Below are 26,097 nucleotides of genomic sequence, written 5' to 3'. Positions count from 1 at the left end.
GGGCTTTTTGAATGCTATACAACTAAAGCCTTAGGTGACGTGGATAAATTAGTGTGGAAATTAGTGTGCCAGTCCAGAGCCCTTCAAGAACATGGAAATCCCTGTGGACATCATCCATACCTTTTCTGCAAAACCACAAGTTATTGGATAGGAGGCTGATCTAGGTTGAGGCTGGGTATGTGGACTGTGTTAAGAGAAAGTTCCCACACTGGACGGGGGGGGGGGGGGGCGGTTGGAGAGGGTGGAGGGGTGTGAGGTGAGGCTGTTGCTTGGTTAAAGAACCTCTCATTTACACCCTCCCTGGTGTGCCCTTCTCCTCAAAGGAATTATTCACTAGGCTCTGAGATCCACACTTGGACCTTGCCCCTAATCCAATCAACAGAAATGAAGGGCTTCATATCCTCCCTGCCCCAAGAATAAACATATAGTAACTCGCTTCTGAATTTTCCAGGTTTCTATGAAGTGAATGCCTGGTGCCCAGAACCGCACCAGATCCTCGCCTAAAGATGGTGGAGAAAAATAACATTTGCATAGACTTATTCTTATTTTATTTATTTAATTTGATCTTCTTGTCAATCCTGTGAAGGAGTATCCTCATGTAAGAGATGAGTAAACTGAGGTCCAGCTCGTTCATACAACTAGAAGTTGAGAGAAGGGAAATTTGAGACAAGTTTTGATTCATCCCAAACATAGGTTGTTTTTCTGAGGACATCAGCGCTGTCTCTAGAATTTGACCACAGAACTAGGAATTGTTTGGACGAGAAGGTGCTCGTGGAATTCGCTCAGGTCCTTCCCACAAAGGGGTTCAGGCTCAGACAGCAACAGCCACAAGCCAAAAGAATGGTCTGAATGCCAAAGAAAGGTCTGATAGTCAGGTCCCCTGACTCCCACGTGCTTTTTCTTTTGTCTTTAAAAATATGTGATGATAATATCATTCTTAAATATTATGTTTATCTGCCTTAAAAATCAAATAGTACTGAAAGCTTTGTAACCAAAACATTGGCCCTCCCCACTCCTTATTTTTGTTGAGAGAATATTTCATCTCCTAATATTTTTGTTGAAATCTCTCATACCTTCTTATCCTACCCCTCCCCAATGCTTTTTGTCCTCTTCTTAACCTTGTGGTTGTACCAGAATGGTGGGGGGTGGGGTGGGGAGGGAAAACAGGTAAAACACATTTGGTCAATCAGTCTTGTTGAACAGAAGTCCAATTTCTTACCACATTGCCCCCCCCCCCATAGGATTCTGTATCCCCAGATAACTCATTTTGCTGAAGTCAACACATGTCCAGTGCTCAGGTAGCTTAGCCTTGAGCCTGACACTGGTAGGAACTCCTGGCTCACGAGAACTCCTGTCTGGTCTGTGCCTTGCTGCCCTCAAGTCCCCTTGCTGCCCTCTGTCCCCTTGCTGCTGAGGCCAGAGATTGATTTACATGAGAAAACAGAGTAGATAACCACAGTGATGATACCTCCCATCCACACTTGACCAAGTTCAGAAAGCTTTCATGCCCACAGTCTCATTTTACAACAGCATAACACCATGGAATATGTTGTTCAGTACTGCCCATGAAGTCAAAATTGGGACACTGCTCTGTCCTGACAGGGCAGCGTATTTAAAATCAGGACTGATGGGGCACCTGGGTGGTTCAGTCTGTTAAGCATCCAACTTCAGCTTAGGTCATGATCTCCCAGTTTGTAGGTTTGTGAATTTGAGCCCTCTGTGGGGCTCTGCTCTGACAGCTCAGAGCCTGGAGCCTGCTTCAGATTCTATGTCTCCCTCTCTCTCTCTGCCCCTTGCCTGCTCATATGTGTTCTCTGTCTCTCTCTCTCTCAAAAATAAATAAATAAGCTTAAAATAAAATAAAATAAGATCGGGACTGTGAATCTTCACATTCATGGCAGTTTCTTATTTGGCTCTTATGTCTGCAGGGCCAGTGGAACCTTCTTTTGCCTGGGGGCGGGGGGGAGTAGGGGGGGCCTGGGGAGGGGTGGAAGGGGAGTCTCTGACTGACACTGGAGGGGAGGAAGAGTGATGGGAGGACCTCAGGGAGAGAGCTTACTTCCAAGTGACTTACTGGACCTTGTTTTTCCTCCTCTTCCCACATAGATCCAAATTTGGAATAAAGAAAACTATTCCTTTGAGGACACTTACCAGCACTTGGCTTAGTTCAAGGATAAAAAGAGAGTCAGAAACTAATAATTCTGAACACTTTAGTGGGGAATTCACCTAAAATCTCAAACTGAAATCTGTTTGATTGCCTGGGCTAGAAAGTGAGATTCATTTATAAATTATTTTTGCTGCAGCTTCCACTACAGAAATCTCAATACGCCTCGAATTTGGATCACATTCTGGGACCCTCTATACAGGGTAAGGAGACAGAGGAAGGGGCAACAATTCAGGCTACAGTTTAGGCAATGTGTTAGGTTCATCTGTAGCCCCAGTACCTTGAAACACTTGGATGGAGCCAGAGATAAATCAGGGTAGGACTTGGGCTACAAAATGCCTTCCAGAAGGCTGGATGGGGTCTGAATTCCCCCAAATGCAATTGATGGGCTCCAAAATGCCTTCCAGAAGGCTGGATGGGGTCTGAATTCCTCTGAGAGAGACCAGAATTGTATTGTTCAGTTTGATGTCCTCACCCCCTCTTCAACAGACCCGCTGACAAGTAACCCAGCCTATTGCTGTTACTGACTCCAGGGACACTAAATTCTCCACTGTCCTGAACCACTGGGAGCAGTCCCAGTTGCTACGCACCCTGCTCAGCGGAGAAGAGTGGGATTTGGGTCACATGGCTTTATTGTCATATGTTTGGTATTGTTGAGGTTAAAGCCTCTGGGTGGTGAAAGAGTCCTCACCAAGTAAGAGCTGCCTGGGAGCAGGAGAGAGGAATTCCCAGATTCCCTATAGCTATAAATCAATGCCTCTGTGTTGAAACATACATCTCACAGCCTGAAACTCAGACTCACAAATGAGTCAGCAATGCCTTACTTGAGCAGGGATGGAGGGCAAAGCAATGGAAACATCACAGGCCCAAACCACATTGGGGATGTCTGAATCTTAGGAGTGCTCTTTTGAGAACATAGAACTGATTCCTCCAGAGCCTTTGGGTTTTCTTATTCCCCAGACCAAGCAAGTGAGGTGTATCTCAAGCAAAGAAGACTTCAGGGTGGCCTATTGCCAGGTCTCATCATTCAAAGGACCCAGAAGTTCCTCTTGATCTCTACCTTAATTCCTCCTGCTTTATCCCCTTTCATTGATTCCTCAGTAGAGGGACACGAGAGTTGGGACTTTGTTTGCCATAGTAGCAACAGTGCGTAGATACGTGCATAATTAAAAAATAATAAATTAACAACCAGTGCAGCATCAGTCAGTATAGATTCTGGTTGGGATGCTGAGCAGGGTCCAAGTGGAAGGGACCCTGGGCTTGGGTTCTAGTCTTGACTTTGTGTGTAATTTGCTACATGATCTAGAGCAAATCACTTGACCTCCTTGGACCTCAGTTTTCTCATCTATAAAAAGGGGGAATTTGGACTAGAAGCTGTAAACTCGTATGCCTACAGGGTCAGACAATTAAAGTAAATGAGTGAATCCGGTAGGGTGGGGTTGTCCTGATTTTAACATGTGGATTCCATCTAAATGAGCAGCTGTTGTCGGATGGAACTGCTGAGCCAGGCTGTCTAGAGCCTGTCTTCAAGAGATGCTGAAAACCTAGATGTTTATGTGAAATCTCCCGGTGCTTAAGATACCGTGTGGGTCAAACAAACAAACATCTCTAAGCCAGTAATAGCCCTAGACCAGAGGATTAGAAGGTCCCTCCCAGCTTGAATTTTTGATTCTAAAGTATGTGTCTTCTAAAGAGAATCTTTAAGAAATCACTTTAGTTATAGGGATTTCTGCTAGTGCGTAAGTGAATGCCTGTGTGTGGGCTCATACTTGTATGGTGTTGGGCTTTTGGCTCCCCTCAAATGATGCTCTCCTGGTGGTATTTCCCCTCATCCCTCACACACACCTGCAGTGGACTGTTTGCTTGGTCTCAAGAGCCAAGCCCTGGGCCACATGGGAGATGCTGCTTGTCCAGTGAGCTCATCAGCAGTAAAGAGCAGGCTGTACTGATGAGATAGTCCTTCCCCTCATGAAGGGAAGAGTGGCCACCAGCAGCGGCTGAGCCAGAGGCTGGCTGAGTCAGGCTTGGGGACTTGCTACCCTCCCAGCCTTCGCTGGATATGTCCCCAAGCATCGGGAATCAAGTTCCCATGATTACCAATCCGGAGCTCTCCAACACACCGGTATTAGTCTGCTAGGGCCACTGGAACTAAGTACCACAGACTGGGTAGCTTAATTAACAGAAATGTCTTGTCTCACAGTTCTGTAGGCTGGAAGCCCAAAATCAAGGCATCCATAAGGTTGGATGCTTCCCAGGGCTCTGAGGGAAGGGTCTGTTCCAGGCCTTTCTCCTTGGCTTGGAGATGGCTGTCTTCTCCCTGTGTCTCTTCACATCATCTTCTCCCTCTGTGTCCAAATTTCCCTGTTCTATAAGGACACGGGTCAAATATGATTAGAGCCCACCCTAATGACCTCATTTTAACTTGATCACCTCTGTAAAGACTCTATGTCCAAGTAAGGTCCCATTCTGAGGTACTGGAGGCTGTAGGACTTCAGCATCCGAATTTAGGGGGTGAGGGGACATAATTCAACCATAATATCACTCCTTTATGGTCTCTCTCTCATTGCTTTAAACTTCAAAACCTAAGTACCCATAAGCATGTCCCTTCTTACCTGTGACAGCTCCGTGCTTCAGGGTCTCATGTACTGGTACACAGCTCACTGTAAGCATGTACTCTGTAAGGACTGGGGTTCATTGTAGTGGGACAGGAGAGTGAACTCTCATCAAACATCTGATAGGGGACATACAGGCCTTGAGTTTCAAGTAATAACAGAAGGTGTCACCTTATTCTGTGAGGCACTGTCTATATGCTTTTTACCTTTATACCAAAATTTCAAGTATTTATACATCACTCAATAAGTACCAAAATACTGTTCCAAATACTTTATATGAAGCAATTTATTGAACCCCCACAGCACTCATTTGAGGTGGGTACTCTTGTTTACTGCATTGTACTGATAAGAAACTGAGGCTCAGAAATCTTAAGAAACTTCGTCAAGTCTGTAGTAACTGATGAAGTTGGAGTTTGAATCCTAAAAGTTAGCTCCTGAGGCCACGCTTTTAATCATTACCAGATAGTGACTGGAAAAGGCAGTCTCTCACATATTATTCTCACTGAAAAGACAAGAAAAGTAACTTACCCTGAGTCACTCGGGTAAGAGGCAGAATAAAGGCAGAATCCCTGCCCTGAAAGCCACCGAGCTTCTCCTCCATGGGATCAAGTGTCCTGAGTCCCTTCCCCTTATCCCACTCACTTACACAGGCCCACGGGTAGAAGGGCCTGCCCAGAATCTCTAAACCCTTGTTTGTGGTTAACTATCTCCAAAACCGAAGGGGAACCATGGGGTACGAGGAAAGGAGGGGGGGAGCTTCTCGACTCAGATCTGACCTCCCAGGCGCTCCCAGTTCCCAAGACCACCAGCCCCGAGGCGTAAGGTCCAGCCTCGAGTCTGGGAATTTTCTCAGCCAGAGTTAGAAGCCAGAGAGCGAGGTGGGGAAGGGGCTGGGCGGCGCGGGGCCGCCCAGGAACACAGAGTATCAGATTTCCCGTAAGCCGCCAATCCTGAACGCGAGGGGGCGTGGCCACACCTGGGAGGCGTGGCCGGACTTCGGAGGGGGGTTGCGGCGTCCTAGGGCGAGGCGGTGACGTGAGCTCCGCGCACCTGGGCCCGGCAGGTAAGGGCCGGTGCGGGACGGAGAGCGGAGCTCGAAGAGTCTACCTGCGCAAACCCAGGTATTGCTTGCTGACCGGTCAAGGAGTGCTGGGGACTTAGTTCGGGGGACGACCGCTTCTTGTAGCAGGATTGAGAAAAGGTGAGGACGCTAACTTCTGAACACTAGTTTTGGGGGTAGGGGGCTGGGGACACACCCGCCCCAGAATTTGTGGGGTTAGGAACCTTGCTTGAAGACATCTGTTTGTTTGGGGGGCGGACTCTCAGGGGCTGGATGCTTGTCGCCCTGCTTTAGGTAGATTTTGGGCGGTCCTAACCCTGGAGTACGGGGCCCCTCCCGACCCCACACTTCTCTCTACTCCCTTTCCCTCCCTGCCCTACTGGAGCGTGCCGCTCTCGGCCCTTATCCACCCACCAGAGGATAGAGCTACGTCGCCTCCACCCCTCCGGTGGAGGCCCAGCTCGCTGGGCCGCCGGCCCCAGTGTCCCAAAGGGGATTTCCGAGGCCTGCGGGCCCTTGGTCCTGGTGGGTGTTTGGGGAAATGGAGATGGGGGCGGCCAGGCGTTTTAGCCAGTTTGTTTTTTCTCTTTGAATTTGTTTAGTGCAGCCAGGCCCCTCGCCTTGGGCCTGGGAGACACCACTGACTTTCCAAGTAGCCAAGCTTGGTGTTGGGGAGGGTGGTGCAGGGCGTGGTTGCTCTGGGGGTGAGGCCCTCTTTGCCCAAGGGGATGGAGGGTGGGTGTGGAAAACTGGGGAAAGTCTCCCAGGCCCAACTGGAAAGGAGGCCCCGGGTGCCACTCTTTCCGGGGAGCCTGCTTTGTAATGAAGGGGTCACCTCTGTCCCGACCCTGCTCTCCTGGTGGATGTCAAAAGTGGAAGCCAGGGAAGGGAGAGGGAGAAGGCGCTTGAGTAGGAGTTGGTGCTGACCCAGGAGAGTAGTTTAGGGTTAGATGTGTGCATAACACATAACAGCAGCACCATCTCACCAGCCCCCAACTTCAATCCAGCAGGGAGGAAGGGCATGGGAATTATGGCACAGAATTTACCCCTAAGCAGGGCTAAACTAAAGGGAAGAAAGGCTGGGGAACTGGGAAGATGGCGTTCGGTTCCCTGCAGGGGAAGGAAAAAAAGCAGGACTCCCTGGCAAATGGTTTTCACTCTGAGCCAAACCATTGACAGCCCAATCTCGAATCTATACTTTGAGGTAGTGCTGCCCTTGGAAACTCGTCTGGGGAAGGGCTGCAGAGGTGGCAGTGGGGGTGTTTATAGAGGGCCTGCTCCCTGGAATGGGGGTGTGAGAGAGGAGAATTAGTGCCTGAGGGAGGTTGAAAGTATCCCAGCTGGATGCCCAGCATGAGGGGAGTGGATGGGTTAGCATCTTTGTTCTTTGGCTGGTCAAATACCTATTGGAGACACAGGCCTTGAATTTCACTGTGATGGCAGCTGGAGATACTAGGGCTGACTTCAGCTAGGCTAAGTTTCTGTGGGCATTGAGATTTGGGCGCTGAGAATGTTTTGGAAGAGAACTCTGATTTAGGTGTGTTTGGTGGCGGGTGTCATGCAGTCTTCTCCCTAACCACTTCCTTGGCCCTTCGTGCTGCTGGGATCTTGTTAATGTTTTTGGTTTACTCTCTTAGTGTGTAGAAGAAGGGAGGGACTTGGAAGGCAGGGTTAGTGGCAAGATTCAGTACAGCACACTCTGATGAGGAGTGGTGGGTCCAGGCCCCAGATAAAGCACTTTTCTGGGTCTCAGTTAACCCAGCTATAAAATGGGGATGAGGGGCGCCTGGGTGGCTCAGTCGGTTAAGCCTCCGACTTCGGCTCAGGTCATGATCTCGCGGTCCGTGGGTTCGAGCCCCGCGTTGGGCTCTGTGCTGACAGCTCAGAGCCTGGAGCCTGTTTCGGATTCTGTGTCTCCCTCTTTCTCTGACCCTCCCCTGTTCATGCTCTCTCTCTCTCTCTCTCTCTCTCTGTCTCAAAAATAAATAAATGTTAAAAAAAATTTTTTTTTAATGGGGATGATAATACATGCCACTTCCTGATCATGAGGATGAAGTCAAACACGGTAAATAAAAGTGTATGTAAACTTTGTAAAGTCAGTGTAGATATGAAGGATTGTTGGTACCGTGCTCTCATTAGCTGAAGAACATCATCTTTTATACCTTCCAGGGGCCAAGAAATGTCTTAGCTTCCTAAGCTAATATTTTTTTTTTTGGTTGAAAAGATATTACTTGTAGCTTTTTTATTATTGTTATCATAAATTGAAACATGTCATTGTAGGAAAATGTGAATCATATACACAAGTATATGAGCAAGTATAAAATTCACTCATAATCCCATCACCAGGTAACCATTGTGAATATCTTGTTACATTGATGTATTATCTTTTCCTTTTTTAAATTATGTGTGTATGTGCCTAAGTACCCAAGTGCATGTTATGTTACAAGGTGAAGATACTAGTCTACAGTCAATATTGTATGCTGTATTTTCTCCCTTAACTTCATGTTGTAAACATTTCCCCAGATCCAATAAAAATTCTTCAGACGTCCCGTTGTTAATGACTGCTTAATATTGCAGCCTGTGAATTAGCCATTTTCCTCTGTTATTTTGGTTGCTTCCAGCTTTTCCTTCTCTGCCAGTGTTTAGAGTCTTAGTTACTGGGTGGCAGGTAAAGGAGATCTTGGCTGACTTCCAGAAGGTGGAGAGGGTTAGCAGTGAGGGAGGTGGGGCACGGAGGAAGGCAGGCTGGGGCGGGGTTGCTCATGTGTGGTGCCATCTTGAGAGAATGTTGAGAACCCAGGACTCTAGATCTTAATAATCCATCTCTATGGGTGGCTGCTTCTCCTTCCCTATCACTATGTGCAGTTCCCCATGTTGGCTCCGTTGCTTTAATTTTTTCTTGATGAGCTGTCAATCAGCTAGGATAAGCCCTTTTCTTCAAAGTCCATCCAGAAGGAGATTTCACATGTCTGACAAGCATAGACCCAGCATTTACTGGTACTGCAAAAGTTCCTTGCAGGGTTGACCACCGTGTCGCCCATGTCCCTATTCGTCCTTTCCTTGCCCCATCCCCTTTCCAGTAGCCTGGGACTGAGGAGGAGAAGGTAGAACTTGCCCTTAGGAGAATATGCATTCTCTACTCCTTATAAGGTAAATGTTCTCCCCGGTTTGGTGGCTTGACTTGCTGCCCTTCCAAAACCATGGCCAACAACATGGGGATGGGGCGGGGGACAGTTGAATACTGCATGCCAACCTTGCCTGCCCACTGTGAGCTGTGCTCCCAGGGGGAAGGTTTCAGTTGCAGGACTTGTTAATTGGGTCAGAAGGCTCAGGTGAGAGCAGGTCCTGCCTTGCTCTTAAAGTGCCAGAAGCTGAGTTGGTTTGGGTTTTCCCTGTTTGTTGGGTGTCTGGCTGGGGAAGGAAGTGGTGGCTGAGGCCACCCCCTCAGCTAAGCTCCTCTGAGTGGGAGCCTTCAGCTGACTCAACTGGTTTGGTTTCTGAACTGTGATCCAGGTGGGGATCTTCCTGGGTGTGAAGGTGGCTTATTTATCTTCGTTTCCTCAGGCCACTGTGGGGCTTGAGCACTTCCAATGTGGGTTTCTTCAGGGAGTCTGAGGAAAACTATGTGCTTTTTAACGGACATAGTGCTGGACACACAGTAGCTGATGAACACATATTTGTTGAGTGAACGCTATTTTGCAGGCCTCCCTTTTTCACCTGAAGTAAAAACAAAGTAAGATGAGAACACCCAAAAAGTCTAAACACAACATCCCAAGCAAACAAGTCTCTAGTGACTGACTAGTCTTTCCTAAAGACACCCAATCTGGGCAGGCCTTTGTTTCCTGCTGTGAGTGCTGGCTGCTGCCGAATGTTATCTGCTGTGCCCGTGTATTTTTATGAGAATCAATTGCAGACTTTACCCAGGCCAGCTCCTGCAACCAAAGAGGTCACTCTAGCCTTCGTGTGGAGACAAACAGACCCAGGTGGAGGAGGCTGCCTGAGCAGAACAGAGCCTGTCTTATGATTGTGGTTAGCAGCCTAAGTTTAGGAACTGTAGCATTTGATTATTCTAGGGCTCCTGGACTTTTCTGGACTCAGGTGCAAGAAAGGGTCCTCAGAGCCTTTGTCTCCCATGTTCCCTAGTATTCTCCCAGCCACTGGATTGTCCTGTTGATAACCAACTCAGACCCCTTTTTTCTTGCTCCAGAGTCTTTGGGTGGTCCAGAGAAAAGGAAGCTGACCTGAGGTCCAGCTCTTCAGAACCCCGTGGAGACACTGCCTGCTCATCTCTGTAAGTGAGGATGTTGGAACCAGGACCTGCCCCTTGTCTACTTCTCTCTCACCACAATGGGGTCATTTCTTCCTAATATATTCCCCACTCGCCTTTAGTTCTCTTGTTGAAAAAGAGGGTGTGCTTCAAATTCTTGCCCTGTATCTTTGCTGTTTCCATACCTTTTTTTCTTCCTTTTCCTGAGATGAGATTGAAAAGAGCAATTCCAAGAGCCCTTGGTTCTTCAGGAAGGACTGTGTTCCAGCAGGGGTGACATCATCTTTTTTCTTTTTCTGCTTCAGGATTTAAATAGAAGAAATGTGATCCACTTACATGATAAGTCTGATTTGGCTAGAACATGAAGCATAAATGGCTTTGGAATAAGAATCAAAAGGACCTTTTAACCTCTTTTCTTTTCTTCCTTACCTGGCACAGTACATTCCCATATTTAGTTTCTTTGCTGTAATCTAATGAAACTGTAGCTCTATCATACGGGAACAGTGGCTGGGAAAAGTTCCCAGAGGCTGGCCTAATTCTCCTGCGCTCTCTACTCTTTACCCCTCCACCCAGATCATGGCCCTCCACCCCCGCAGAGTTCGGCTGAAGCCCTGGCTGGTGGCCCAGGTGGATAGTGGCCTGTACCCCGGGCTCATCTGGCTACACAGGGACTCCAAGCGCTTCCAGATTCCCTGGAAACATGCCACCCGGCATAGCCCCCAACAAGAGGAGGAAAATACCATTTTCAAGGTAAAGGACTTCTTCTACCATCGGACCGGTTCTGTCAGACCTATGTGGATGTTTTCGGTTGTTCTGTTTTCTATTTTGGCATGGGGATACACTAGATCCAGATGCTCCTGCATCAGAGAGAATGTTTATGAAGGGGGTGCCCAAACTTAGGCGTAGTAATTTCTCCTGCTGGGGCATGTCCATAATGTTTGAGGCCGTTTATTCTTTCCCATTGGTCGGAGGAGCTCGACTCACATCCCAAAAGATCCCAGGTGCAGTTGGCTAAACTACAAATGATTGGACTGATGGGGTTGTTCCAAAAGCTCCCAGGGTCAGCAAATAACTATTGTTCTTCATTCACTCAGGGTTCTTGCTATGGAGAGAGGTGCTTGGGCCGGGGACGGCTCTCCAACCCAGGACAGAACTACTGAGTGTTAGCAGGCTCCTAACATAGACCGTAGGATGGGTGTAGAGGGTTCTTTGCAAGTTTTTCTTTTGGTATTAAAATCCCTTACCCCACCCATCACCTCTGCTTAAAAAAATGAGAGATGATATAGTGCAAGCTTTTATTCTACAAATATGTTTTCTTAAATAAAAAATACCTGATATGAGAATTGTTTTACTTAAAACCAGATTTAATCACTGGCATTTTACAAAATCTCATGAAGCCAAAGCTTGACTTAAGACAGACGTAGGTGGGAAGCTGGGTGTGGGAAGGAGTGTTATGTTGTTTGTAACTCTGGAGCCCGTGCCTCTGCTCCAGACCAACTGCTCTGTGCTGGCCAGTCTTCCGTGTCAGCTGCTGGCTTAAGTTCCCGCCTCTCCAAGTCACAGAGAAGTGAGTTTAGCCTCTTCTTCCCTCTCTAAGCTGGAAGTCAGAAGGAAATCCGGTCCTTACGCTGGGCCTCCTCAAGAGTGACACCCCAAGTTCTTGCTGAGATTGGATCAGAAAAGGTGGGCTCGCCCCTCAAAGGAGAGCCATCTGAGAGATGTTTCCCAACTCAGTTATATCAGGTATAGACCCAAGTAGTGGAGAGAAAATTGGTCTGAGAGTGCTTAGAAAGAAAGTAAAGGAGCACTTTTAATTTACCAATTAAATAACGGTATGAAAATGGTAGGGAAGACATCTTGAAACCAGTACCAATTGCTGGAGTCAGCATTGAGGGGGGAATTGACCTGCCCTGGCCCAGCTGACTTGTGGTTGTGGCCTCGGTCTGAAACTGGATTTGCTGTTGGTGGCTGGGGGTGGCTGGCCATGGGGGAAGAGGCTGGTTCCTGAAAGCCCTATTCACGAGAGCAATCTGTGTGCTTCGGGCTTGAGAAAAAAGTGGCTGCAGGAAGCTTGTCTTATTTATATCTGTATCTCTGCTTGTGGAATAGTCAGGGAGGGCCTTTAAGTCAGGAGAAGAGTGAGGGTGCTTTCACCCATCCCAAGCTCTGACAGGCCTTGGGCAGGTTGTGTGGGGGGAGGGGGAAGCAGCGGGGTGCTAGCATTAAATGGGTGCCCATTATCTCATTTAATTCTCAGGAACTCTGTAAGGGGGGGTATTCCTCTTATGTTGTAGATGCAGAGGCTGAGTCTCAGGGGGGACTAATAATTTGCCAGAATCACACATCCAATAATGGGTGTGGCCTGGATTTGAACTCAAGCCTATCTGCTCCCCCATTACCATACTACCTCATTCTGGCCAGGAATTGGAAGATCTGATTTCAAATCCTACTACTATCAATTGCACATATGGTCTTGAACAAGTCACATAGTCTCTTTGGGTTTTAGCTTCCCCTTTGGTAAAATGGAGACGAAACCAGTCTTGCCTGCCTCAGAGGATTGTCATGAGAATTGAGTGAAATAATGCATGGGGAGAAATAGTGAATTACCATCAAAATACAGAGGTTACTTCCATTTCTGGAAGGGGAATAGGGACCTCCACCGTGACCCGAGTGTCAGAAGCAAGACTCAGAATGGGTTTGAGTAAGTCATGTTTATAAATCCCAGTGAATGCCACGTGTCTGGTACTGTGTTCTGCTGCATCAGCCCTGGCCCTCTGAACCTTCTGAGTGGGTCCTGAGGAAGAATGTCTGTGTTGTGAGCAGTAAGGCTGGGGCAGCGCTTCTGGGTTAGTCTGGCTGCTCTCCATGGAGGGGCAGGGATTTAGGGAGCCACAGAAACTTGAAGACCCATGCCAAAGTCAGCACAGTCCACGCCAGCTGGGTGGGGCCAGAGTGGGAGAATGCACAGGGGATCAAATAAACGGAAAGGTAAATGTGGCGAGGCAGCAGTCAGGCACAACTGGAGATGTGCTTCCCAGACCCTAGGGATGGATGAAGTTGAAATCCCCTGTGGGGAGCTGTATGGAATGGTGCCAGTGCAGCCACCTAGGGCAGACCTCTTCATCCTATAGTGCGAAACAAATGCAGGTGCCCCCAAGCCTGAGGAAATGGTAAGAAGTGAGCCGGAATTAGAAGAGAAGGATTTAAATTAGTTTTGGAAGAAACTTCCTCATGATGGTCAGGTTCTGCAGGGAGGGACTGAGGGAGATCAGAGATCTCAAAGGATGGGGCAGGACGTTTCCATTTCAGCTTGAGGTCAGAAGCAGAGGCAGAGAGTTGGGACTGGACGTGTGCCCTGTCCACTTGAACAAGTTGGTGTGTGCTTCCTGATCTTGACTACTCTGCTAATGACATCCCCCTTCTCTGCATCAGAACGTGATGTCCTGAAGAAAGCATAGAGATCTGAGACTGTATTAGCAGCCGGGGAGAGTGGATATCCCGTGAGTGGAAACAGACATGCCATTGGACCTGGAAACTGAAAACCAGAGAGGAGGAGCCAAAGTGGTTTTAGCTCATGCCACCAGCCCCTGGTGTTTGCAGCAAAGTATTTCCAGTGAAGTGGGACTTTGAGGAACTAGGGAAGGGCAGGGGGTGGGGGTTTACTAGGACATGGGGTCAGCTGAATGAGGCCCTCAATGTTCAGCTGAACTCCCAGAGTGTGCTTCCTGTCCTCCTACAGGCTCTTATTCCTAAAGGTACTTGTTTTCTACAATTATTTAAGCATCAGATTGAAGGATGTAGGGGGGAGGGAACAGCAAGGCCAAACTCTTCATATCACATGCCATCTCCTTTTGTCTTGTAAGTAATTAATGTCAAAACAAATAAGCCAAAAAATTTTACCTGAAGTCCTGCTAGCCAAAGTTACCACTAGCATTTTGGTGTATACAGTTGACGTTTGAACAATATGGGTTTGAACTGTGCAGGTCCGCTTATATGGGCATTTTTTTTTTTTTGACAAATACAGTACTGTGTACTTTTCTTATGATTTTCTTACTAGCATGTCTTTTCTCTAGCTTATTTCATTGTAATACAGCATATGATATACAAAATATGTGTTAATCGACTGTTACCAGTAAGGCTTCTGGTCAACAGGAGGCTAGTAGTAGTTAAGTTTTGGGGAGTCAAAAATTATATGTGTGGATTTTTGGAGCACCTGGGTGGCTGAGTCGGTTAAGTGTCTGACTTGATTTCGGCTCAGATCATGGTCTCATGGTTCATGAGTTTGAGCCCTTCACTGGGCTCTGCATTGACAGTGCAGAGCCTGCTTGGGATTCTGTCTGTCTGTGTGTCTGTCTGTCTGTCTGTCTGTCTCTCTCTCTCTCTCTCTCTGCCCCCTTCCCCACTCGCTCTCTATCTCTTTCTCAAAATAAATAAAAAAAAATTAAAAATGTATGTGGAGTTTTGACTGTGCAAGGAGTCAGTATTCCTGACCCCTATAGTGTTCAAGAGTGAATTGTATTTTTTTCCAGACTTTTCTTTATTTTCAACCCTTGTTACAGCCACTATTGACAGGTGGTGCTGGCATCAACACTTGAGATGAGGCTCCTCCTTTCAAAAGATTGTGTTTACTTATGGCTTAATTTCCCTCAGGCCCTGCTTTGCCTGGTCCTGAGGATGGTGTTTCCTGCTGCAGGCTCTCTAAATTGGGATTGGGATGGTGGGGCAGCAAGGCAGGGGTGTGTGTGCGCGTGTGTCTGTATGGGAGAGGGTGAGTACACTTTGTACTGGGCAACAGCAGGCATTCACTACAGTTTCCTATTCTTCAGGCCTGGGCTGTGGAGACTGGGAAGTACCAGGAAGGAGTGGATGACCCTGACCCGGCTAAATGGAAGGCCCAGCTCCGCTGTGCTCTCAACAAGAGCAGGGAATTCAACCTGATGTATGATGGCACCAAGGAAGTGCCCATGAACCCAGTGAAGATATATCAAGTGTGTGACATCCCCCAGCCTCAGGGGTCAATCATTAACCCAGGTGAGGCCCCAGCTGCTGGGGAGACGGGGGGGATAGTGAACCAGGTTCTGGGCTAGGCTCTTAAGGAGATAGTTGGGGGCGCCTGGGTGGCTCAGTCGGATTAAGTGTTGGACTTCAGCTCGGGTCACGATCTCATGGCTCATGAGTTCAAGCCCTGTGTCGGGCTCTGTGCTGACAGCTCAGAGCCTGGAGCCCACTTCTGATTCTGTGTCTTCCTCTCTCTCTGCCCCTCTCCTGCTTGTGCTCTGTCTCTCTCAAAAATAAACAAACATTTAAAAAACTTAAATAAAAAAGAGATAGTTGACTTGCAAATCTCTTACAAAGTTTAAGATTGGAAAAGCAAGAAGGCCTTTCCCTAGGAAGGACCCAGAGAACAAAAGATGTAAAGACAACAAAATCTTCTTGTTCACTTAGGGGAATAGTCACTAGCCTGACTGCTTAAAGCATTAGAATATAGAGGCTATGTAGATTCCTACTGTAGGAAGAGCTTCCTTTGGGACTCAACACTGAGAGGAGAGGTCAAGTAGTTTTGAAGATAGAGGAATTAAACCTTAGGAGGTTTGAATTCTGAACCTGGCTCTTATCACTTTGCTCCTTGTGAAACATCGAATCAAGTCATATGAACTTTGAGCCTCAGTTTCTTCAATGGTAAAATCTGGGTTCTCATCTTTCCTGCCTACTTCAAAGACTATTGTTAAGACTCAACTGACATGACATTTAAAAGCTATTAAGTTCTCTGTAAATGTTGGATGAGTGATTATTTAATTTGTAGGATACTTTTTCTAAGCGAATATCACCTGATCCTCCTGTTTACCCAATGCCTGGCAAGCACCAACTAAAGGCCAGACAATTTAGACTTGTCCTCCAATGAATCTAGTGAGCCCCTGCCAAGAGGGAAGCATCTGTCCTCGCTTTAAGCTTAAAGGAGAGAAGTTAGTGTTCTTGAGTCCTTAAAAGCGATGTTAATGTGTAGCAAAAGTAGGAATTAAGAGATTTCTAGGAAAGGGGAGTAGGGCGTGCAGGTCCTAAAAGTAGGGGAGGGGAAGAGAGCTCATGTTAGGGCTCAATAGGAGTTGGAGCCAGAGGTTAATACAGCTTTGGTTCCCATTCTTTTTGGCTAGGATGTGGAGGGAGCACACTGAACCCGGGGAACCTCTGTACTAACAGTACCTAATATGGACAGTGGATCAGCAGCAAGGATGGTAGTGCAACCTGAGTGGCTCACTTGGCGGCTTGTGTGTCTGTTTCTCGGGTAGGATCCACTGGATCTGCTCCTTGGGATGAGAAGGATAATGATGTAGATGAAGAAGATGAGGAAGATGAGCTTGACCAGTCACAGCACCATGTTCCCATCCAGGACACCTTCCCCTTCCTGAACATCAATGGTGAGTGGGTGTGATAGGTGGTACAGAAGAGTGAGGAGGATGGAAGAGGCTTTGCCTTTGCAACTGCTGACCCCTCGGCCCCCACGGCACCGGGAGCAGTGACCAGGTCCTGTGGCCAAGCTGCTGGTCCATTAGCAAGTAGGGGTCATAGACAAAGGAACTCTGCTGGCCCAGTTATCCCAGAGGGTGGCTTCCAGGCCTAGAGAACATCTGAATCTTACACATAATTCAGAGAAATTAAAAATTCAAATCCGTTCTCAATCCCATATACAAATACATCAGTTATAAATTTCACTAATTTTCCTTAAGCCCCAGTGCAGCAGATACCATTTTTATGAATTGTAGGCAAACTCTTTCACTATTTCTCTTGCTATGAATTTTGTGTCACTTTCTTAACAGGGTCTGCTTTGCTAGGGCTATATCATGAGAATCTTGTGATTTCTACATCTCTTAATACTAGGGTTTGCTAGAATTTATCTGCAGGAGATTTTTTGCTTCCTTTATGGACTTTTTGAATTCAGCTTCCCAGGAAAAATGAGAGATTGGAAGGTCACTGTGACAAGGTAGGTCGTGACTCTGCCACTGCACATTCTGAAGAAGCTCAAACATGAGGTGAATTGCTTTTCAGCATCTTCACTTGGCCTGTCCATTTGACTAGGAGCAAATGCTATGCATTTAGTTCAGAAGCTTGTCACTGCCTTTCTAATTCCATCTGGCTGCTATAGATCAAATGAGATACTTGTGCCATTTAGAGAATTTAATATATCGAGATGGTTCCTTTGCTCTTTTGGAGTACCCTACTCTAGGTGATTCCCTTACCTTTGAGAATCAAGAAACAACCCTTATTTTCTGTTCACTTGCCCTCCTTCACTTAACCTGCCATTTATATCTTTACAACCAAGTGATGAGTAAAGAAAAATATCATTGAGCTTTTTCATGGTCCGTTTTGCCACGTGCTACATTCCCACTTAGTGATTTGAGTTGGATACCTGGAGATGTGAGATCCTTTCCCAAATCCTTGACTGACTTATTCTATTATTCTTACCCCTGAAAAGGATGCAACCTATTTCCAGGATCTTGATTTCCTATTTCTGCTCATATTTTACTAAACTAAAGTTGTGTGGCCTTATGTAACGGGCTGCCTTGGATCCTTTTTGGGAAGATGTGGGATGTCTGTTAAAAACAAAAAAGTAAAATGGGTACATAGATTTAACCAGGCTTGTGCACAAAGGGTCAAAGAAACATTAACTTCTATGATTTCAGAGCTGTTCGGCAGAGGAAGAATTGTTGAAGGATAGATGCCTAAGAGGTGAGGCTAGGAGGAGAAATCTGTAGACTTTGGAGTGAGTCAACTCTGCCAAGAGCAGGAAAATAGGATGGGTGTTTCACTATCTTTCTTAAAAAGCTTTGACTAGATGCTTTTGAATAAATAGTGGTCTTACGTGGTTTAAAATTCATGATGGTACAAATGAATCAATTTATTGATTATTACAAAGGTAATCAGTTAAAAGGTTTTCCCTCCTTTCTGTCTCTGAACCTCCTGCTCAGCTTCCCTGGAGGAAAGAGATCCTTTCAGGTTTTGGGGTATCCTTTCAGATGTTTTGTGTATCTGAAAGTATTTGTTTGTTTTTAATGGAATTTCTATACACTGAAAACTAATCAATTAATTCAGTTGAGTTCATTGTATTGAAGACAGCCAACTCCTACTTAATTGCTGGGGTCGAAATCTGCAACAGGGAGCCTCTCATTCATGCCCATTCTAATTTAACCCCAGAGAAGACTCACATGTCTGTTAATCATGAACAAATGCAGGTTTTCTGAACGATGAGTTTATGGGAGAACTAATACGATTAGGAAGCAGAAGAAGGAGGGGAACCTTATTATCATGTTAGTTGTGCGAATCATTCATTGATGGGTTGCTGCCACGCCAAGTTATAGTCCAGTGTTTGACTCTTGTCTGTTGACCTTGTTAGGTTTTAGAGCCTCAGACCAGGTGATGTACGTATGTGGTACCCCTGCCTGCTCACCCGCATCCTTCTGTTCTAGGTTCTCCCATGGCACCAGCCAGTGTGGGCAACTGCAGTGTGGGTAACTGCAGCCCTGAAGCAGTGTGGCCTAAAACTGAACCTCTGGAAATGGAAGTACCCCAGGCACCCATACAGCCTTTCTATAGCTCTCCAGAGCTGTGGATCAGCTCTCTCCCCAGTAAGTGAGCCTTGATCTTTCTAGTTGGGTCTTTAGCTCCTGTTATAGTCCCTTCCCTGCCCCACCTTCTGCTTCCATTTATTTGCCATGTATAGAGTAGCTACCTATCCTCCAGGCAGCCTCTGTCTGGTTCCTGGCTGGCTGATGAGTCACCAGGGAAGAAGTAAAGAAACATCAGTTCATATCTACTTGCCCATGGGAGTGCTCTGATTCATTGCAGCTCTAGGCTACTCACCTCTTAGGTGGGTAGAAAGCCTAGGTTAATCAGTTTGGCTAGGAGATCTGGGGACAAGGCCAGTTGTGGAATAAGAAGATGAATTAACATGGATTCAATAAAGAAGGCTCTTAGAATTTGAGGGGCTGCTGAGTGGGAGAAAATGTTTCTGAATTGAACACAAATTGATCTCAATGAAGAAGCAATGTCATTGTCCCATCTCCCTTTCACAGTGTACATGGTGGTAGTGGGGATGGGGTGGGGGGTGGGGATGCAGGTGCTAGCATTTTGTCCAAGAGGCTAATAGCTTTGATGAGATCTATAAGGTTCAATGGAGGTTTGATGAGTGAAAATTTACTTTGCTGTGAACTGTGTCCTTTAATGATAAATTGTTAGAACAGATCCACAGAGTGTGCTCATATGTTTTCAGAAGATGGATTGGTATTTTTTATTATTCCTCTGGGATAATTTCTTTAAAAATGAGCCAAAAATGTGGCACAAACCAGATACTTTGGTTTTTAGCTCTTTCCAATGCTTCCTGATGTGAAGACTTAAGTCAGTATAAGTGAGGAGACTGGCCCCAGAAGTCTGCCTGGAGAAATTCTAGCCCTTAGGGTGTGATGATTAAACAGAGATAGTATACATGGACCTTGAACTGTCTGCTTTAAGGCAGCCTTTTGACTGAATATTCCAGGAATAGGTTGATGTCTCCCTTTATTACAGGAAGGATAACTATGGCAGTGACCTTCCTGAATGCTGGTTGAAAACTGGCCTGATCTTGATGGACTTGCATGAGTCTCAAGGATAGACAGGCCGAGCAGCAGAGCAGGACTCTCACTGTCCTCTCTCACCTTGCAGTGACTGACCTGGACATCAAGTTTCAGTACCGTGGGAAGGAATATGGGCAGACCATGACGGTGAGCAACCCCCAGGGCTGCCGGCTCTTCTATGGGGACCTGGGTCCCATGCCTGACCAAGAGGAGCTCTTCGGTCCTGTCAGCCTGGAGCAGGTCAAGTTCCCAGGTCCAGAGCACATCACCAATGAGAAGCAGAAGCTGTTCACCAGTAAACTGCTAGATGTCATGGACAGAGGACTGATCCTAGAGGTCAGCGGTCATGCCATTTATGCCATCAGGCTGTGCCAGTGCAAGGTGTACTGGTCTGGGCCATGTGCCCCATCACCTGTTGCCCCCAACCTGATTGAGAGACAAAAGAAGGTCAAACTATTCTGTCTGGAAACATTCCTTAGTGGTAAGTCGTTTTTCAGAAGGTTGATGGTTGGGCACTGCTCCCTGGAAGGTTTTCCTCCTTCCCTTCCCCACCCCCTTCTTGGATCTGCAAAGATCTTAATAAAAAACTACTTCTGGAGGAAGTCAAGGTAGAAGGGAACTTTAGTGCTGAAAACTGAAAGTGACCTGGGCAACAAAGAAGGGCATTCCACTTCAAAGCTATGTACTTGGAAGCTATTTTTAGGTTGGTTGTGGCTGTTTTAATAGCAGAAGAGGGAGACAGCCTTGTCATTACCACCAAATGCCACCAGCTTATCCTTAACTTTGGAAGGTGACATCATCATAATCAGCAAAAGATATACTCTTCTCATTTGGGAAATATCTGAGTGGCAAATTCAAGCAGACAAATTTAGGGAGAATACTGAAATGTGGATTTTACAATATAATTTGAACCTCAGGTCTAGTTCAGTGACGTCCAACAGAACCCTCTGAAATGATAATGTTGTATATTTGTCTTGTCCACTATAGCCCACATGGGGCCGTTGAGCATATGTGACTCATATGACTAAAGAACTATTTGATTTTAATTAATTTAAATGTAATAGCCACATGTGGCTAGTGGTCACCATATTGGACAGCATAAAATATGGTATTAACTGAGTGGATATGGAAGGACCCAGTACACCAAACTTGCTCTTCCACCTTCTACAGATCTCATTGCCCACCAGAAAGGACAGATAGAGAAGCAGCCGCCATTTGAGATCTATTTATGCTTTGGGGAAGAATGGCCAGATGGGAAGCCCCTGGAAAGGAAACTCATCTTGGTTCAGGTGAGGAGATAAGGATGTGTCAACGACTCTTTGCCTTTTTACCAGTGCTTTAGCCCCTAAGACTAGGGTTGTGCTGAGCAAAGATCCATCAGCTTATGTGGGTTTTAATCCCATCAGATAGAGTAGCCGACTCAAGCTTTGTTTTTTGCAAGAACCAAGTAGGTCCTATTAAAGCAGGGCCAAGCTGGAGAATACAAGGTCCTCAAAGTGGGTGACTGATTTAGTGAAGATCTTCTCTTTCATTCCCTCACTGACATCAGAATCTTGCTGGGAAGGATATAATCCTTTCCATCTCTTTTAGAAAAACCTTTTTTAAAAAAAATTTTTTAATGTTTATTTATTTTTGAGAGAGAAAGAGAGAAGAGGGGAGGGACAGAGATAGAGGGAGACACAGAATCTGAAGCAGGCTCCAGGCTCTGAGCTGTAGGCATAGAGCCTGACGTGGGGCTTGGACTCATGAACCATGAGATCATGACCTAAGTCAAAGTCAGAGGCTCAACTGACTGAGCCACCCAGGTGCCCCTTAGAAAAACCTTCTGAGTTCCTTTTAAGAACGTAACTTTATTCTAATAAGTGGCAGCAAGACCACTTGGGTTTGGTCCCTGGATTTGTACAAAAAGGCGACAGAGGAAATGTGGGTAAAAGTCTTGCTAAATAAGCAGCTGTTTGCTTAGGCATGTGGTATGATGATACATACAGGTTTTTTTTTTTTTTTTTTCTTCTAGAGTGAATTTTGGCAGGATGGTTCAGAGGTGTACCCTTATCTAGACATTAGAGTTGGGACTTCTCCAGGGCCTCACTGGTCCTTCCTTCGATCTTGAGTCCCTCCTGCCATTTATCTATTTATTTAATTTTATTTATTTATTTTTGACGAGGGGGAGGGTGGGGGGGAGGGGCAGAGAGAGAGGAGGAGAGAGAGAATCCCAAGCAGGATTTGCACCGTCAGTACAGAGCCCGATGTGGGGCTCGAACTCACAAACTGCAAGATCATAACCTGAGCCAAAATCAAGAGTTGGACGCTTAATTGATTGAGCCACCCAGGCGCCCCCTCCTGCTATTTAAAAATTCCTTTTCTTCACCAGATAATTGTGTGCTCTGTGTCCTGAACAGGTCATTCCGGTGGTAGCTCGGATGATCTACGAGATGTTTTCTGGTGATTTTACACGGTCCTTTGACAGTGGCAGTGTCCGCCTGCAGATCTCAACTCCGGACATCAAAGATAACATCGTTGCTCAGCTGAAACAGCTGTACCGCATCCTCCAAACCCAGGAAAGCTGGCAGCCCATGCAGCCTACCCCCAGCATGCAACTACCCACTGCCCTGCCAGCCCAGTAATCCTGAACGACATCTTTTTTTTTTTTTTTTACAGTATTGTACATATGGATATTTTTTATTCAGATTTAACCAGCTCTTAAACCTCTTCTTTCTTACGATCTTACAATGGTCTCCAACTCTCCACATACGCTTGACTTTTAAAGTTGATTTAATTTATGGAAAAATCACCCTTCATATCCCCCCTTTCTTTTTTAAACCTCCCCATGTTAGTGTAATGTAGTAGGAGATTTGACCTGGGAGTTTGGACACCAGCCTTCTAGCTGCACCTCTCCTTCAGTGGTATGACCTTGAACTACCAAGTTATTTAACCTCTAGGCTTCAGATTCATTACTGTAAAGTGAAGGGGCGGAACAATGCCTGAAACAATGCCAGCTTTAAAACTCTGGCCTGATAACTTCATTCTACTTGTACAAGGCAAAAAAACTGCCTGGAACAGAACCCTTCTGCATTGTTCTAGCACTATTTTTTTTCCTTTTATTAAAGTTCCCTCAAGCACTGATTTGTCCAAGATTGATCACCGTTTGACCTGTTCTGCTAGTATAGTAAGCTTGGCTCCCTGACGGGGTAAGAGAGAGGGAGGGGAACTGGCTAGTTGCTTAGGAACCAAGCTTGATATCTAAATAGAAATATGTGCCAAAGTCTGAAAGTCACCTGGTCTGTGGAGTAAAGCCTCATAAACTGAGCTTCTAAAGGGAATCTGTCAACAGAAGGCCTAGGGATTGTGCAGAATTGGTTGTCCGGTATCTACCTTGCCACCACTCAAATAACACTGTGGTGGGGGTGGGGGGGGGTGCGGGGGCGGGTGTAGATAAGAGTATATGACTCAGTGGTACTCTTCAGAAAAGATAGAGCTCTTTTTCCTTTTTTTCTTTGAGGAAGACCTGGGAGTGCGCTGGGCCATGTAGGACAAACTCGTGACTACAACAGGGACACTTCGTTCTTGTTTGGAAACTTTTACAATTTTACTACCCTTTGGATTTTTTGCTGTTGGAAAAATGGGGTATTCAGTTTTAAGGCCAAAGTGAAGGAGGACTAGGCTGTGCTCTTCTGCAAAAGGCTCACCTGGCCCAAACCTGCTTGTCTCCCTTCTTGTGGAGGTGGCTGGGCGTGAAGGACTCAGGTGAAGAATGGTGTAGAACACTGCAACTATGGCTGCCACAGACTGGTCTTATCTGTTAACTTTTGCTCCATCCCTGACCTCTCTGTCCTACCCCCCAACCTTTTTTTTTTTTAAAAGACAAGCATAATTGAAACTCTAAAACCTAAATGGAGAACAAGATGTTAATCTCTGGTTGCAGGCCCCTAATCCTCTTGAATACTGATGCCTATCCATGCCAGGCCATAATAAGAAAACCCCTGTCTAGTGTGCTGCACTTAAACCAGGCCATCCCCCATTTGCTACTGAAGTTGAGCTAGCTGAAAAGTCAGGCAGCTTCAAAAGCCTTAGGCTCAATTCAGTCACAGGTGGCAGTGGGACTTATTTAGAATGCTAAAGCTGTGGTTTTAGGGTCTCTAAGGGACCTAGTAGGATCTGCTGTTACTAAAGTATGACCAAGAGAAATCTGGGTAAATGTCAGGTGCTGATCTGTGAGCAGAAGTTGGGCTTCTAGAAACTAGAAAACATGCAAGGTATAGAACCTTTATATTTTTTGATCATTTTGTTGAGTGGGTGACGTGAAGGATTTGGTCTTTGTGTCTGGCTGCCTCTGTCTATACCTGCCCAGCTCAAAGTTAAAAAGAACCCACTGTAGGTAAACTGGGAGGGCAACTGCTAGATCTGGGTAGTGCTTTTCCCTTATTCTTGGAGAGGCTAATAGCCAATCTGTCCATCAGCTGGGGGTCCAGATAATATGAGCTGGCAAAGGTGTTGAAAATTGTGTTTTGAAGGGCCAAGAAGGATCAAACTTCCAGTATGTGACTGTAATAAAAAATTCACAAACATGTCAGAGGAATGGATGAGTGGTTCTATGTGGTCTTCATGAGACAGCCTGGTTTCTTCCATGTTTTCTATTGTTTTTACAACGCTGGGAGAGTGCAGTGCTGTCCACTGATCTCCCTCAGTTCACCTTCTCTGGTCCCGATGGATTGATAGATACGAGGTGTATCTTTCTTGGGAGAGTGTTTATCTCCTTTAGTGGCGACACACTCTTGATGTGTTCTACTTCCTTGTGTCCACGTTGCTCAAGAGTGGAAAGGGAATTAGATGGTGTCACCAGCTCTTCTTTTTGTTCACTGTCCACCCCACCAAACCAGGTTAGCTCAAAGTTCAAAACCAAACAAAACACAACACTATAGGTAAATTGGGGGAGCAAGTGTTGGATCTGGGCTGTTCCTTCCCTATATAATTAGGTATCTGGTTTTATGTTCCCAAAGCATCCTATACTTCCTTTTGCAGAATAATCTGTTCCCTGGTAATTGCTCAGCATTTGTGTCCTGCTCGATTACAAAATTGCTGAAAGTAGGGACTGTTTGTCTTGGACTTTGTTGCCAGTGCCTGGTACATAGTACGTTCTCAAATATAACATCCTTGAACAACACAAGTTTGAACTGCATAGGCCCATTTATACTCAGATTGTTTTTTGATATAGTAGAGTACTATAAACGTATTTTCTCATATATTTTTTTAGCATTTTTTCCTCTAGCTTTATTGTAAGAATACAGTATATAATACATGTTGCTATAATAAAAATATGTGCTAATTGCTTATATTATCAGAAAGCCTTCTGGTCAATAGTAGGCTATTCGTAAAGTTTTGGGAGAGTCAAAAGTTATACACAGAGTATCTCCTGTGTACACCCCCTAAAACCTGGGTTGTTCAAGGGTCAACTGTATTTGTTGTTAGAATAAATGAATGAACTAAGGAAGCCTTTCATCTTACAGATTTATTGCTAACCCACCATGGAAAATAAAATAAATATGGCGAAGGAAAAATCCTCAAATTAGTTCCTAGTCTCTGTTTCTGACTCCTTCTGAGCTAAGGACCAGTGTTAGCCTGGGGGTTCCTACATGCTGGCAGGCCTCATCCTTACTCCATAGTTGCCTCTCTTCACCGGCTGAAGACCCCGCCACGGTAGAGCCAGGAGTGCCAACGTCCAGTGTAGGAGCCCGCAGTTCCCTCTGCATCTGTCCCGCCCATGGAGCATGGAGTCTGGGCCATTTCCTCAGATGAGCTTTCTCAAGAAATTCTTAGCTGGCAGTTAGGAGCGTTAAACCTTCAGCGAAATCACACTTTCTTCTTGTTGAGCAGATTGAAAAGCCTCTGCACCTCTGCTCTTATGTGAAGTCAGGAAATTGAATTCCTCTAACTTGAGCTCCGGGAAGGTGGGGTTTTTGTCTATTTTGTACGTTGTAATAGCGCCAGCGCCTAGAATCGTGCCTGGCACACCTTTGTTCAGAGTGAATAATGCTCATGCCCTTTACACCCTGCTTAGAGATGACAAATCTTGGGCAGGACAGCACTTGTGCAGCCACTTCTAGGAATTCAGCGTCTCAAATTTAGCATTTAGGGAGGTCAAAGTAAACCAACTTTGCAGCGCCACTCACAGGTGAGGTGTAAAACATGTTGCTTGCCACGGGATAGGCTTCGTTTGGAGGGGGGGAAGCGCATTTCTCCAGACGCAAATCAAAGGATGTCTTTGCGTTGCGTGCCCTCCCTCCTAAGGCTTCTCAGCCTGAAGAACACACAGGCTGGGCACGACGCGAAGCCACGTGAGGGCAACGACAGGCTGCTAGTTTCACCAGGTCCCGCCTTCCTTCGTGCACTTC

General features: G+C 46.1%; 1 protein-coding gene and 1 long non-coding RNA gene across 5 annotated transcripts in view; one reads left to right on the top strand and one right to left on the bottom strand.

Moving 5' to 3' along the window:
* IRF6 (interferon regulatory factor 6) overlaps positions 1–25,274 on the top strand; it is a 39,771-nt gene extending 14,497 nt beyond the window's left edge. Inside the window, exons 1-9 of one of the 3 annotated variants that reach the window (XM_019429480.2) lie at positions 5,784–5,977; positions 10,044–10,127; positions 10,677–10,853; positions 14,930–15,134; positions 16,391–16,519; positions 18,566–18,724; positions 19,797–20,189; positions 20,879–20,997; positions 22,108–25,274. In XM_019429480.2, the coding sequence (XP_019285025.1) occupies positions 10,680–10,853; positions 14,930–15,134; positions 16,391–16,519; positions 18,566–18,724; positions 19,797–20,189; positions 20,879–20,997; positions 22,108–22,332 (1,404 nt within the window). In that variant the 5' untranslated portion in view covers positions 5,784–5,977; positions 10,044–10,127; positions 10,677–10,679 and the 3' untranslated portion in view covers positions 22,333–25,274. Of the gene's footprint in view, positions 1–5,783; positions 5,978–10,043; positions 10,128–10,676; positions 10,854–14,929; positions 15,135–16,390; positions 16,520–18,565; positions 18,725–19,796; positions 20,190–20,878; positions 20,998–22,107 lie in introns of those variants that run through there. The other 2 variants (XM_019429485.2, XM_053909131.1) reach the window with 2 other exon arrangements.
* Positions 532–5,677, bottom strand: LOC109255082 (uncharacterized). Of its 2 annotated transcripts, none has more exons than XR_002075086.2 (3): positions 5,305–5,677; positions 4,777–4,915; positions 532–638 (listed from the first exon to the last, which is right to left on the bottom strand). It is a non-coding gene; the product is annotated as an uncharacterized LOC109255082 (long non-coding RNA). The 2 variants fall into 2 exon arrangements; XR_002075085.2 differs by having other exon boundaries at positions 4,777–4,895.
* Positions 25,275–26,097: the final 823 nt, after the last annotated feature.

Source organism: Panthera pardus, unplaced genomic scaffold (genome assembly GCF_024362965.1).
Source record: "Panthera pardus isolate Hobbes unplaced genomic scaffold, ASM2436296v1 HiC_scaffold_21, whole genome shotgun sequence".
Lineage (NCBI taxonomy): Eukaryota > Metazoa > Chordata > Mammalia > Carnivora > Felidae > Panthera > Panthera pardus.
Note: the sequence above shows the minus strand (reverse complement) of the source record. Positions and strands in the feature narration are given on the sequence as shown.